This window comes from Artemia franciscana, unplaced genomic scaffold (genome assembly GCF_032884065.1).
Source record: "Artemia franciscana unplaced genomic scaffold, ASM3288406v1 PGA_scaffold_75, whole genome shotgun sequence".
In the NCBI taxonomy this organism is placed as follows: domain Eukaryota; kingdom Metazoa; phylum Arthropoda; class Branchiopoda; order Anostraca; family Artemiidae; genus Artemia; species Artemia franciscana.
The window spans coordinates 913,115-928,274 of NW_027062711.1; the positions used below are offsets into that span (position 1 = coordinate 913,115).

Sequence of the window (15,160 nt, forward strand, 5' to 3'; positions counted from 1 at the left end):
TCGTCCTTGATCTCGTCTCCTTTGACGGTCCGCTTTGTTTACTTTGAGCAATTGTTAATATACATATTTCTTCTCTGTGTATTATGAAACTACTAAAAACACCTTAATTTTTCTTCATTATGATTGTTTGTTCCTTCTACTCCTCGTTGTCACATGTTTTTTACCACATTTTGCTTGTTTATCAGCAGGTTAGTTTAAATCATCCATCACTTCTGACATTTTCATGTAACCTTTGACACAGTTGTTGGTGCCTCACAATATTTCTTCCAAGAGGTTCATTGAGTTACGAGAGATTCTATAATTTAAAGGACGTGCAAGATGAAAGTATAACAGTTCAAAATAGGGATGAAACCTTTTAATCGACAGTGACCCGATGTAAAAAATTTTAACTAGATATTTCGAACACATATACAATGTTCATCATCAGCAGTAAAACTGCTGACTGCTTATTGCTGATGATGCACACTGTATATGTGTTCGAAATATCTAGTTAAAAAATTTTATATGTGTCTACTGCCGATTAAAAGGTTCCATCCCTATTTTGAACTGTTGTACTTTCGTCATGGAAAGGCAGTGTGATCTTCGAAGTTATCGATGTGCAAGATGTTTTTCAACAGCTTCACCATAAAATATTCGGCCATATGATGGTGGTTCAACATCACCTTCAGGGGTTTGTGATGGATGTGGCGCTAAATTTATTTTGTAATAAATTTGTCTAGCTTCTTTGAAGCTGAAAACATTACGACTATTGATGGCTTGATCATTGCTTACATTGAATGAAGCTATAGCTAAACGTGAGTTCAAGTCTCGGATTTGTTTGTGGGACCCTTTTTAGAGAAAGTCACGTCCTATTAAAACCAAATCAATTCATTTGGAAATTGTGGAGCTGGCAATACACTTTGACCAAGCAAGCAGCAGCTTCCAAATGAATCGTCTTTGTTGGCTACTCTTTCCTCGGGAAAATGGAAGAGTCCACAATGAATGCATACAACGTTGAAAGGTCCCAATTAACTGACACTCGCTTAGTGTTCTCATCTTTTATGGTTATGGTTTTGTATACTGTATGGTTTTGTATGGTTTTTGTATATGGTTTTTATGTATGGTTTTGTATGGGTATGTATATGGTTTTGCACCACAGTTTGTCGGCGTCGAAGATTCTGATGGGACTGTTCTTCTGACGTAATATTTCTTTCTTTTTCGCATTCATTTTTGATTCGATCTGTTTCTCACTGTCGCTTGTTCACTAACAGCACAATTTTTTGTTCTTCATTTTCATTGTTGAAAAGTTCTGGTACTCACTTTCGCGTCTTCTAACCGTGCAATTCTTAGTTCTTCACTTTCATTTTTGACAAGTTCTGATCCTCTCTGTTGCTTGTAATTCTCACTGCCGCTTGCGCTTATCTTTTAACCCCATATTTATTTTTCCAATTTCGTGTTGACTCGTTGTAATTATCATTTCACAAGTATTCTAATCACATACTTCTTTACTCTTCGTTCTTGTTTAGTATTACTTGAAACTTTTATTCAATGCCCTTTGCTATAACTTCTCAGATTGGTCTTGTCACATTTGATAGTCTAGGATGTTCATTTTCACCCACTAATTTACATTTTTCAGGTCGTTCTCTTGATTTTTTCTCATTTGATGGTCCAGTTTCTTCATTTTGAGCAATTGTTACTTGACGCTTTTGTCCTCAAAGTACTATGAAACTGCTTATTTCTTTGTCCTTCACTTTCGTTTGACTTGTTGTGATTTTTGCTGCTGATATTTCTTTATATATAAAGAACCCCTTATTTCTTTGTTCTTCGATTTCGTTTTTGACTCGTTGTAATTGCCGTTTTCGCAAGCATTCTAACCAAATATTTTTTTGTTCTTCATTTTCGTTTATTATTACTTCAGACATTTTTTCAGTGCCCTTTGCCTTAGCTCCTTGGATTGAGCTTATCACATTTGAGTGTCTAAATTGTTAATTTTCATCATTGTGAATATAGATTTCTCAGGTTATTTTATTTTACGAGTTAGATTATAAGGTTAATTTATGTTCTCGTCCTTTAGATGCTGAAAACGCCTTTTACAAATAGATTCATTAAACTTGGTATTTTATACTTAGCTATATTTCTCGTGCGATTTTGCACACGCCATGGATATTAAAAAGGATACAACCACTCCTAAGACAGGAATGACATATTTATGCTTTTAATATGTCCTTGTAAATGTGACGTCACTCATGTGAATTTTTCCCCCTAAATTAAGGTTCTGATAAGTACATAAACTAAATATACAATTATTTCTTGTTTAAAGAGAAAAGATCAGAAAACTAAAATTTTCTAGGGTTGGAGAAGCGTAGAGAAAAAAAAACTATACCTTCAAACTGAGTTGAGGCGGAAAAAAATGAAGAAAAAAAATTAACTCTTGAATACTTTAACAATTAGCTATAGGATTAACTGTCTACAAAAAAGTTGAAAAAAAGAAGTACTCAAGTAAAAAAGAATTAATTCAACTTATGCAAAATTTGCAGGTGGAGGAAGAAGCAAGGGCAGTGTCCAAGATTTGCAACTTGGAATCTTTTTACAATGAAATTTAACTTGAAAAAATCATTTGTAAGGCTCCCAAAAACTAGAAGTCCAACTACAATAAAAACCACTTGTTTAGGATCTTTAAATATAACCTCCAAGTTCTAATAACTTTGGTAGATTTGTGTATATACTGTTTTCATTTTTTGGATAAGTTGGGTTTGGATGTTCAAATTGAGCCCATTATCATACCGCACGCAAAAAGACATACCCGACCACTGACGAATCCAGGGGGCCGTGAGGACCCTGTCCACCTGAGAATTTTTTTCCTGGCACCATCTAATCCTTTTTACTCTTTTTTTAGAATAAATTTACCAATGGTCAATGATTGGCACCTTAATCACATTACCCCCCCCCCTCTAAGATTTTGCTCATTGGCACCCTTGTCACATTGGACCTCCTCCAAGATTTCGCTCTAGATTTGCCCCGACATTTGCAGAAATCTACTTCATAAAAGGCAAGAGCAAGGTTTTCACTAAGAACTTGACAATATCCCAAAACTTACTAGGAAAAACTTTACTATTTGTCAAGATCTTCAGCTAAGGACTAAAATCTCAATTAGTAAGAACCCTGGTAAGGAGATCAGCCATGATAGGAACAAACAGGACAAAAGCTATTTCAGTGACTTTAGGTTCGCACACCTTAATGATGCATAACGCTTACAAACGAAAGATCCAAAGCCGATCTGACCAGCCATGACAAAAAAAAACAAAGAGAAATCTCAAGATGAAGAAAACTATGGCCTGAAGAAGGAAAAGAAAATTTAAAACGACACAGATACTTTGTCTGTATAAAACAAGGCGTCCTCAACGCTAAGAAAAAAAAATACAATCTAAAATAACCTAAAATTAAATGAATTCTAAAACCAGGAATGAAAAAAAAAACAATATCTGCATTAACAGTTGCTGATACTATGACTCAGTACCACAAATGCTAAATAAAGCTGCTTCCGAGTCCTTTTGGTTTGTCTTTTCTTTCCACTGGCCGTAGTCCCGTTTGTTTTCATCATCTTGAGATCTCTCTCTCTCTCTCTCTCTCTCTCTCTCTCTCTCTCTCTCTCTCTCTCTCTCCCACTCTCTCCCTCTCTCTCCCGCTCTCTCCCTCTCTCTCTCTCTCTCCCTCTCTTCCCTCTCTCTCTCCCTCTCTCTCTCCCTCTCTTCCTCTCTCTCTCTTCCTCTCTCTCCCTCTCTCTCTCTCCCTCTCTCTCTCCCCCTCTCTCTGTTTTTAACACCTTCAAAAATGAGGCATTTATTACCCAAGTAATGTCATCTACACTCCTTTTTGTTGTATTGAACTAAAAAAATTTAATCCAAAAAATCCTTTAAAAACTTTTGTTGGTTTCATGTAAAATAGCGTGGAATAACAGAGGAAAGAAAGAAATAGATAAATACTTTACCTGGCCGATAGGGCCCAGCAAAAAATGACACAACAAATGACACAATACTTGAAAAATTATCAACAACCATTCTGATTGGCAAGGTCGTCACATAAAATATCCATCCTATAGTTGTTTGAGGCTGGTATGACCTAAACCACTGAATCATACCAAACGCTCGTGTAACTAAACTTCTGCTATTATAATGTATATTTCGTCTTGGCGAATTTTCTCTTTCTTGCCTAGGGCGATCTCTGACACTATTATGTAAATAGGAATTAAGGGCCACTTCTAGATTCCAATTATTTTGCTCTAATATACGATTACATTCCTCAATTCTGTCAATCCCACTTGCTTCCTAAAAGAAGAAAAGAAAAAAAATAATGAGAAGACATAATCATGAAGAAGAAGTGTATTGAAATAGGTGATTAAAAAATTGTTAGAAAGCTCCAAACACAACAAAATCTCACAATCAGCCAAGAGTCTAGCTGACCATACCTGCACACAGAGCACAGAACTCAATGTATGTCCTCTTATAATTCAACTCCTAGTTTCAAAAGATTTACTGCAAGAAATCTGAGCAGATTCAAGATAAATAAGAACAAATCTATCAGTAACTCTGTTCATCTCACAGAGTGATCAAAAGGAAAACGGCAGAATAGTCTCGACTGAAAAGCACGCGTTTGCCGAAATAGAAGAAAATAGCTTTAAACTTACTTTGAAACATAATAATCAGTTTTCGTCTGTGGCGCCCCTTTTCTCCTATAAAGCATTGTTTGAAGTGGTATGCAGTTGATTATTGTTGAGCATTTACGCATATAATCTTTATAAGTAACCTTTATTTAATGCATTCTGCTTTTCCAGGTACACTTCCATCCTCTCTGCAGCAGTTTTTCACGCAGACAGACTAAGGTAGGTACTCTTCTTCCCTAGTTCTTTTCGCATTTATTTTACCTGAATGATCATCAACAGAAGCTCAAAGGTCTCCTGTTTATTAATCCATATTACTATAGAATTTCATCCCACCTGATGTCCCTTTATTTCTCTCTGCAAAGGCAGTCACCTGTCGGGTCTTTCTAATCCAGTAATTTTCCCCTTTTTTGAATTAATTCTATCCCAATTTATATGTCTCTCTTCTCTTCTTTAAAATAATTTTCAGAAACCTTCCTTTCCATTAAATGTCCTCGTATTGTTCCAGTGTTTTATTATTGGATGTTTTAGTATTTTATAAAAGTCCAGTGTTTATTATTATATTGTGCCAATTTTGGACCTAGTAACCGCTGTTCGTTTCTAATAGTTTTTTTTATTATTAATCAAGTAATTAATTATTATTTATTTTGATTGACTTTGTGATGCTTTCTTTTTTCTATTTTGTAGGCTACTCCATTTTGTTGCATTATTTGCATTGTTTAATGAGCGAAAAATAAATAATTACATAAATGCATATTACATACACAAGCGCATCAAACGAAACTGAAAGTTTTAGTTTCTCTTTCAAAATCCCCAAAAATCCTTATGCACCCCCCCCCCCTCCCCCGAAAAAATCTAGTTTTACCCTATTTAGTAATATTACTGGTTTTGTTTGACTATTTTTTTAAGTTTACGCCCCTGCCCAATTCAAAAACTTCCAAGAATTTTAATCAAATAGACAATGTCTTAAGCCCACATCCAATTATGTCTTTTCATATTTGGCTAAGAAAAATGAATATTATCTAAGCAGTATTTGTACGCTAAGTCCAGAGAGCGCTTCTAATTTAAATTGCAATAAGTTAGAGATTTCAACAATCTGAGGATTTGAAATGATTTATCTTGAGACCCCCAGTCAAATCTAACTTAGCACTAATCTATTCAGCATCCCCCTGACCTTGAAAATAATCTCGTCCCCACAGTCCCTGTCTTCCCATAAGAAAAACATCTTATTGCCCATCATCTCCTTCCAAGGGTTGACATTTATTCCTTCTATTTCCTATCGCATGTACAAAGTTACCTTTATGGTAGTTTTACGCTAGAAAAATTATTTGACTTTATTTCTACTCATGTTTAGTTTTATGCAGCTCTACCTTTCTTTGAAAAACTTTTGATGTGGAAAAAACTTTAAAAATTAATCCAGAAAGGAGTACTGAGCCTACACATATTAAACAAATAAAAAACTTAAAACGAACAGAAATCCGCCTCGCTCTTTACATCAAAGTTTGACTCTTTCTCTTAACTCTACTTCTTAAAACAATAAAACACTTCCGCGCAAAGAGCGGGGCGTTGAGGAGGAAAAGCCCCTTTCATATACGAGTGATTTCTGTTCATTTTAAGTTTTAATGTTGCTCCTTACTTTCATTTAAAAAAAAACTTGTTTTTTTTATTTTAAAAAACTTGTTTTTTTATTTAATTTCTGGACGTTTTTTAATTAATGCATGTTTTGATCTTGGCTCTCCGCACATAAATAATTAAAACGAAATTTGCATATTATTATTTTTTTTTTTTTTTGCTAAATGGCTTTCTCGTAGTTTTAATCGGAAGATTTTGAGAAAAAGGAGAGAGGGAGGAAGCCCAGCTGCCCTCCAATTTTTTGATTCCTTAAAAAAGCAACTAGAACCTTTATTTTTGTTTCGAACATTTTCGTTAGTAAAAAATATACGTAATTTACGAATTAACTTACAAAACAAACTTCTATATTCGTATGTTTTTATTGCTTATATGAGGGAGTTCACCCCTCGTTGATACCTCGCTCTTTACATTAAAGCTTAAATTATGTACCAATTCCTTAAGAATGACCCTTGAATCACAAAGGCCGTGGAATAAATAGTTGAAATTACTAAAAATACTTTAGCGTAAAGAGCGAGGTATCACGAGGAGGTAAACCCTCATATGTGCAATAATTTCTGTTCATTTTAAGTTTTAATGCTGCTCCTCACTTTCAGTAGAAAAAACTTTTCATACTTATTTTTTCATTGTTTTGTTTTTTTAAATAATACTAAAAAATCCTGCACCCCCTTCATTGAAAGTCTCTTCCTCCACGAGAAGTTTTTCCATGGAAAGATCCTCCCACGTACCCCCCCCCCTCAACCCTCCCTCCCAAATAAAAAAAAATACCCCTGACACTTTCCAGTAAGCATTACTATATGTAAACATATGTCAAAGTTTGTAACTTGCAACTCATCCCACGGAGACTGCGGGGGAGTAAGTCGTCCCCAAAGACATAGTTATTAGGTTTTTCGACTATGATGAATAAAATAGCTGTCTCAGAATTTTGATCCGGTGACTTTGGGAAAAAATGAGCGTGGGAGGGGGCCTAGATGCCCTCCAATTTTTTTGGTCACTTAAAAAGGGCACTAGAACTTTTAATTTCCGTTGGAATGAGCCCACTCGTGACATTCTAGGACCACTGAGTCGATACGATCACCCCTGGAAAAAAAATGCGAAATTCCACATTTTTATAGATAGGAGCTTGAAACTTCTACAAAAAGGTTCTCTGATACGCTGAATCTGATGGTGTGATTTTCGTTAGGATTGTATGACTTTTTGGGGGTGTTTCCATCTATTTTCTAAAATAAGGCAAATTTTCTCAGGCTCGTAACTTTTGATCGGTAAGACTAATCTTGATGAAAGTTATATATTTAAAATCAGCATTAAAATGAGATTTTTTTGACGTAACTACTGGTATTAAAATTCCATTTTTTAGAGTTTCGGTTACTATTGAGCCGGGTCACTCCTTACTAAAGTTCATTACCACGAACTTTTTGATGGAAGATCTTGATTTTTTTCTACTATAGTATAGCTGTCTTCATAGATTTTTATTTAGTTCAGATTAAACCTGTTATCACATCCTGGAAAACAACAAAAAAGATTCAAAAGAACATACAAATTCTATACCAACAAAAAAGGGACAAAAAGAGCAAAATGAAGTAACAAAAGAAAAAGAGAGGGAATAAAGAAAACTAAATTAAAGAGAATGGAATTGGAGAAAAGGAAGAGAATAAAAAGAAGAAAAAATAAACTAACATGAGAATTGGAAAAACGTAAGTACTATGTGTGTATGCATACATTCATTTCCCATCAAAAGAAACAGATGGAGTATAAGATAAAAAAAAGCAAAAAACAAACTACAAAAGAATACACGAACACAAGAAAAATAAAGAACAAATGGATATCTAACTACAAAAAACAAAAAACTATTGCCTCAAAATAATTGCCCAAGGATGAGTGACAATATTAGAGTTATATCTAGTGATCTGGGGTATGATTGCTTCATTACGGTCGATAATCCCATACCAACTTGTCACAATATGGTTACTTGTCCATGGTGGGAGCAATAAGAGGTACTTTGCATATTTATAATATGTGGACCGGAATTCTTTCTGAACTTCATTTTGGAATATCCTCCAAAAGGGACTTAGATACAGATAATGGGGTAGTGCCATTGCATTGTACAGCTGGGCCAAAATCCGCCAATCAAACTGACACTTGTAAACTGCAACACGGCTATACGCTAAAGAGATCCGTTTCTGCAGATGACTGCAAAAAGTAACGCGTTTCAAGCATAGACCAATTAATAGGGATCCCCAAATAAACTATGTGTTCAGCAAGCCATACAGTAACCTAGCCTAACATCAACAGCAGTCCCTTGCTCAGCATTAAACAACATCACTTCTGATTTCTCCTCATTAAACTGAAAGCCTCTTTTTCCATATTCTACTAGGAGAACATGTAAAGTACAGTGAAAAAAGGGGCCAGAATCTCCTTGTAGAAAATTCACCCATGTGCAAAATTGAGCAGGCAAACACGTAAGATAAGTACCTCCAAATGTCGACCAGATGTTCCTGAAGGTTAACAAAAGGACCAGAGACAAAAAATCAACATTTCTAGGACAGGTACTGGTTGGTCTGAACTGGTTGTTTACTTTAAGGGTCTGCCCTTAGTCAATAGTCATGTTCATCATGTGGCGCTTAGTAATAGAAGCAGTGATGTAGTGGTTCTTATCTAGTTCTCATCATCTATTGATTCAACCTCTAAGACAAGTTAGCGATTTTCTCTTTTTGTAAACACAAGACTAAAGACTGTCAAAAGTATTTAGGGAAAATCTTAAGGAAGTCGTATTTTTATACAGCACCTTTACGTCCCATTACTTCTTTGCTTTCATTGCAGTCACGGATGTTGTTGTGAAATGGATTGGAAAACAATTGACTAGAACTCTCAATTTCCAAAAAAAACATCCTCTAGTTTCTACAACAACAAGCAAAAGGTTGGGGAAGAAAAAGGGGCATCTCTTTTCCTATATGGAATACATTCTGTTTATTTCTGGGTTTAATGTTAAAACACTAAAGATATTGGAAATGACTTTGTCAAAAGGAATATAGTAAAGGCATGTTGTGGCAATTATAAGTAGAGCAGGCAATACCAAGGTTTTTTTCACAATTGATAAAATTCTAGTCCCCTACCTTCATAATGTCTTGGAAAGTAGGATGAGTTAGGTGAACAAAACTTAAAGGAATGAATCTAGGCCTAAATATACACCCTTGGAAGATGTTGTTAAGCTACTGTGCCTACCTTTTTTTTAATTTCTATGGCTTAAAAGAATTGGAATTGCAAAAAAAGGAATATATCTTAATTCCCAGTTTTTGATAATAAAACTAATTTGTTATTTACAAATTTAATAAAAAAATGACAAATTATATAACAAAACCAATGGCCAATACCTAGCTACTGGTAACAATGAACTGGTTACTAAAAACCTTTTAGATTAGCTGCTAAAAAATCAAGAATAACACTGAAAACATGTTGTTAATTTTTATTTCACCCAAATAAATTGTGCTGTTTTGTGACATTTTATTTTGACTGTGACTGTGAGTCTTACTTATTTCTACATTTTTTGCTTAGGACAACATTTGGATATAGGGCTAAAACATTCATTGATATTCTAGCAAGTTTACGTGTCTTGGAAATTCCTTATTGTTTGTTTTATAAGATTTTATAAATTGGGATTGAGCAAATGCGTAATGTTCAATAAAAATTTCTTTGCCTCATTTGAGCAGAAGATCTATTTTTCAAGGTTTTACTTTTATAACACAAAGACACTCTTACAAAACAATTAACTAGCCTGTAGGCTACTCAAAGACATGATTATTATACTCTTCTCTCTGGCTTGAAGGATTTTTCACCTTGTGATGGTGTAGTGGATAAGGCCAAGTCTCATGCCTTAGGGTTTTCTGGTTCAATCTTGCATGTTCCAAGGAAAGTTTTTATTAGGCTGTACAAGCAAAGTGGTTAGTATGCTAGATTTGAGACACTTTGTCCAAAACACAGGGTTTGAGTCCTGGTGTTGTTAGTTACTTAGTTTGAATAAGGATCAGTGGTGTGACTCACTAGGTTCAGTCAGAGTCAACCCAGCTGTAAATGGGTACCTGGTAAACAGAAATCTAGGTAAGGTAAACAGGAAGGGTGTGCCAAAGCATAAGATGGCTATTGGAGATCAGCATCGCTGGTAGGGATTGTAAAATCCAATGTCATATTCTTTACCTTACCTTTTTGTTAAAAATAGGCTAGATTTAACAGTAAATAAGCAACATTAGCAAAATCAAGAAAATGAATAATGCAAGGGAAACATGGAGGCTAATTTGAGCTATATATTTGCACAAGAGTGGGGGGAGAGGGAGGAGAGTTAGGTGAAGTAATTTTAAGAACGAATGCAAGTAAGTGATGTAGGACTTTAGATTTAACAGTAAATAAGCAACATTAGCAAAACAAAGAAAATGAATAATGCAAGGGAAACATAGAGGCTAATTTGAGCTATATACTTGCACACGTGTGTGGGTGTGTGGAGGGGGTAGAGTTAGGGGAAGTAATTTTAAGAACGAATGCAAGTAAGTATTTTAGGATTTGTTCAAAATTGTTTTCAGATTTTTCTAGTGTTTTCTTCTCAATAGCCCCAATCCCTTGTTGATGCCATAAGTTGTTAAAAGTAGCAGACTAGTAGTAGCCCATATGTTTCGCCCTGTATTCATTACTGAAAGATTCATTGACCTATTTCAACTGCTTTCCAAGAGAACAAGAAACCCCTAAACTAAATTGGTAAATGTCTAGATTAGGAGCTATTAAGAAGGAAACATGAGAAAGCAATTCTTACTTCATAATATGCAGAAAACTTCTAGCTAACACATTTTGACTGTAGCTACACTACACTTCACCCCTGACCCCCCCCCCTAATGTGCCACTTGGGAGGGCGAGAGAGTGCAAAGTTAAGTGAAGTACTTTTATGAATGAAGTCAAGTATTTTAGGATTTTTTTTGCAAATTGTTTTTAAATTTTAAACTGTTTTCTTTTCAATAGCCCCCATTGTGTGTCAATACCCTAAGTTGCCAGAAGTAGTAGAATGGTATTATATCTACGGCCCTGGATTCAGTCTTGAAAGATTCATTGACCTATCTCAACTACTTTCCAAGGCAGGAGGAAACCCCTAGACAAAAATTGGTAAAGGCCAAGATTAGGAGCTATTAAGAAGGAAACATATTGAGAAAACAATTCTTATTCATAATATTTAGAGTAATTGTGGCTATCACATTTTAACTGTAGCTCCACTACTCTTAACCCATGATCCCCCTCCCCCTAATAAGCCAATATATCTTACAGCTCAAATTATGGTAAATTTACAACATAGTTTAGATAGGATAAAACTGAGTATATCCCTTGATAACTTTTTTATGCTCTATCATAATTCAATAATTGCTTCTGGGGCAACTTACATCTTAAGCCCTTGGGTGCCCCAAAGGCATCGTTTTTGTTGCCACACAAAGAAATGATCAACATTACACTAGCAAAAGTTTTGAAAGGTGGTCAAAAACATACCATTTGTTTATAAATAAGTTATTCAAAAGCAATATATTCTAAAGCCATCTATTTATAACAAAAACAATCCACATTCAATAAGCAAACCTAATTCAAAACTTTTTGTAGCATTATTTAAGGATGTATTTTCTCTGCAATAAAATCTGGTATTGCATAATAATGCACTGAATTTGTTAGGAACCACCTGAATTTAAGACATCACAAAGATAACTTTTCAAACCCTAGCATCCTAATGTTTACTTTTCAATCCTTATGAGTTTTAATAATTTATTTATTGTAATTCCTAAAAACTTACCTACTAGTATCCTACAACTAGACTTCACAAATAATAGCATTAGGTGAATTAATCATTATACAAATTACAGAGTTTGAACTTTGTTTTAATGATATATGGTCAATAGAGGCAACATTGACACATCCCTGGTAAGAAAAATTTTACATATCCTCTACAAGTCTAAATTTCCCTATATATTTTTGTTGAAAACAACAACCTAGGAAACATTTCTGATTTGATGATTCAAAGTTCTGGCATCCATACATATCTGTTGTCAAGCTATTACATGGTTAATGAATTGTTGTGTATTCGATACAGAAGTAAACAATAAAAGATTTTAACCTTTGGTATGTAGATGCTCCTCTTGGATTAGTTATTTATCACTGATAAGATATTCAGTTTATCCATACTTCTGACTACCACAGTAAGAATCTTGGGCCAATCAGTCAACTTCCAGCATCTATCCAAATAGAAGTTAAGGGGAGCCTACCATAGTTTTTTTTTTTTTTTACTCTGTCCAACCACTTACATAACAAAAAAAATGTAAAGGTCAAATACTTTGAAAAGAGTTGTTAGAGGGTCTGAATGGCTAATGATGGATTGGAAAACTACAGTTGCACTACTTCCATGAATTGTGTTTTCTTATATAGAGATACAGATGGTCTTTCAGCCTTTTTAGCAGGAAATACAGCATTCCTACTGTTCCAAAAGTATTTACTGTCAAGAAGATGAATACTTTTACCCTCCTTTGCCTTCCCATTTTATGCCTTACTTTTCTAGGAAGCCCAAAGGAGTAGCCACAAGAGACTAACTGAGGAAGAAGTCACGGAGCTTCTTGAAACCAAAGAACATGAATCAGATTTAAAAGATGAAGATTGCAATAGAGATCCTAATTTATAGGTTGAAGAGTAGTTGTAGACAATGTCATTAAAAGTGAAACTAACAAAGGGGAGGAGGTAGATGCCTGTGAAAAAATTTCTTCAGATGTACAGCAACCCTAGACCTTGAGTACATTTGATGAAAATGATGTTCCTCTTTCAAGGTGCGGGAAACAGCTTATGGTTGTTTATTTGTAAATACTGCAGAATAAAACAGTCCAAGCAGCCACCATTAACTTCACTTGCTTGCTCTCTAAATGAAATATTACAATAATATGTCTTCAAGGGTCATTCAGGGTAGTCAGACCTCAGCAAGAAGGTGTACAAGCTCCAAGCAGCAATTCTTCTCCACAAGAATGATGAGCCTGGTTCCTCAGTATTTAGTTTTGCTAAGAAGAACAACATTGTACTGTATGTGTCTAGTAACCTCAGTCTCTTTAGTGCACAACATAAACACAATAGTCAAGTTTTACCATGTAAATAAATCTGGCATTGACAGTTTAAATCAGATATATGCCAATCAGGTGTTGCTGTCAGCACTAGCCATCATTGTCAATTCAACAGGTAGTCAGAATACATACTCCAGCACCAGTAGATCCTCACACTGTTAGGACTGTCTCTTCAGAAGCCTAATTTGAGGAAAATATCCATTAACTCCCTTCATCAAGAACTTTAAAATTAATATCTAGTATTGCAAAAATTAAGTCTACAAGTAGTTAAGATAATAAAGTTTTTGCTGTTTGGCCACAAAAATCAGTACTGCATTCTCTGTTCTTGTTCCCCTAACTGGAATACAACCAGGGTCTGTACATCTGGAAAAAGGGGTCTGTGCATCTGCAAAAACTACTACTACTACTACTAATAACTCACTGCAGCAACTAGCTGCCTGAGGCCTACACAGCTATGTACGCTCCTCCTCCAACCTATTCTATTCAAGGCCTCCCTTTTTACACCCTTCCAGGAAGTTCCCATTTCCTTTAAATTTTTCTTTATGACAACCTGCTTTCTGTGTAGCCCCAGACAGTTGGCCAAAAAGGACAATCTTTAGCAATCTGTCATCTTTCTTCTGCAGAATGTGGCCTAGCCATCTCAACCTTTCTTTCATTATAGCCTAGAAAGCCAGATTAAACCACATTATTTGTACAAACTACTGTTTGAAATATGGTCAATCAGCCAGGTATCCAGATCAATCCATAGGCAATTTCTCTGGAAAACATCTATTAAATTTGTGTCTGCTTTTTGGAGCAACCATGCTTCAGAGTCATATTTAACCACTGTCAAGACTATAGCTTCCAATATTCTAATGTTGGTTTGCAGACTTATCTTCCTATTCTTTCAAACTTGTTTTAACTGTGAAAAAACACCCTGAGCCTTAGCTATTTGACTTTTAACATCTTCACTGCTCCCACTGTCTTTACTAAAAATACTATCAAGGTGAGTAAAGCTGCTAACCTGATCAATCTTTTTGTTACCCAATGTCATCTTTTCATCTTCACTTACTCCTAGTCTTAGTGACTTAGTCTTCTTAACTTTAATTTTCAAGCCTATTTTAGCACCCCAAACTCACAAAACCTCTAAAAATGCATTCATTTTGCTCACACTTTCAACTAATATGCTTAAATTATCAGCATAATCTAAGTCCAGGAGCGTTTTTCCTCCCCATTTGATTCCGTGATCTCCCATTGCCTTTCCTGTGCTCTTTAAAACAAAGTCCATCAATATCATCCATATAAAGGGGGATAGAACACAACCCTGCTTAACTCCTGATTTAGTGCAAAACCAGTTGTTAAACTCATTTCCTACCTTAACCACAGAATTATCATTTTCATACATAGCACAAATCACTTTATTGTATTTTTCTGGTATATCATATAAGGATAAGACCTTAGCTAACGCTCTTCTATCAACAGAATCAAAATCTTGCTCATAATCAATAAAACTGAGGACCAAAGGTGTTTGACAACAAAGGCACTTCTCAATTATTAGCCTAAGAGTGAAACTTGGTCAACACATCCTCTACCTTTTCTAAAACTGCACTGTTCTTTGCTTAGAACTTTGTCTACATCATCTCTCAGTCTAAAACGTATCATAATGCTAAGTAATTTGCTACCTACAGAGATCAAACTACTACCTTAATAATTACAACACTCGCTCTTGTCATCTTTCTTATACAGTGGTTTAATTAAGGTTTTCCTAAAATCATTAGGTACTTCCCCTTTCTTAAAA

The 15,160-nt window shown here is 35.0% G+C and overlaps 1 protein-coding gene across 2 annotated transcripts in view; it reads right to left on the bottom strand.

The window, feature by feature from the left end:
* LOC136042202 (FAS-associated factor 2-like) overlaps positions 1 to 15,160 on the bottom strand; it is a 64,503-nt gene that overhangs the window by 45,363 nt on the left and 3,980 nt on the right. For both annotated transcript variants that reach the window (XM_065727135.1, XM_065727137.1), the window contains exon 2: positions 3,968 to 4,304. In XM_065727135.1, the coding sequence (XP_065583207.1) occupies positions 3,968 to 4,304 (337 nt within the window). The remainder of the gene's footprint in view (positions 1 to 3,967; positions 4,305 to 15,160) is intronic.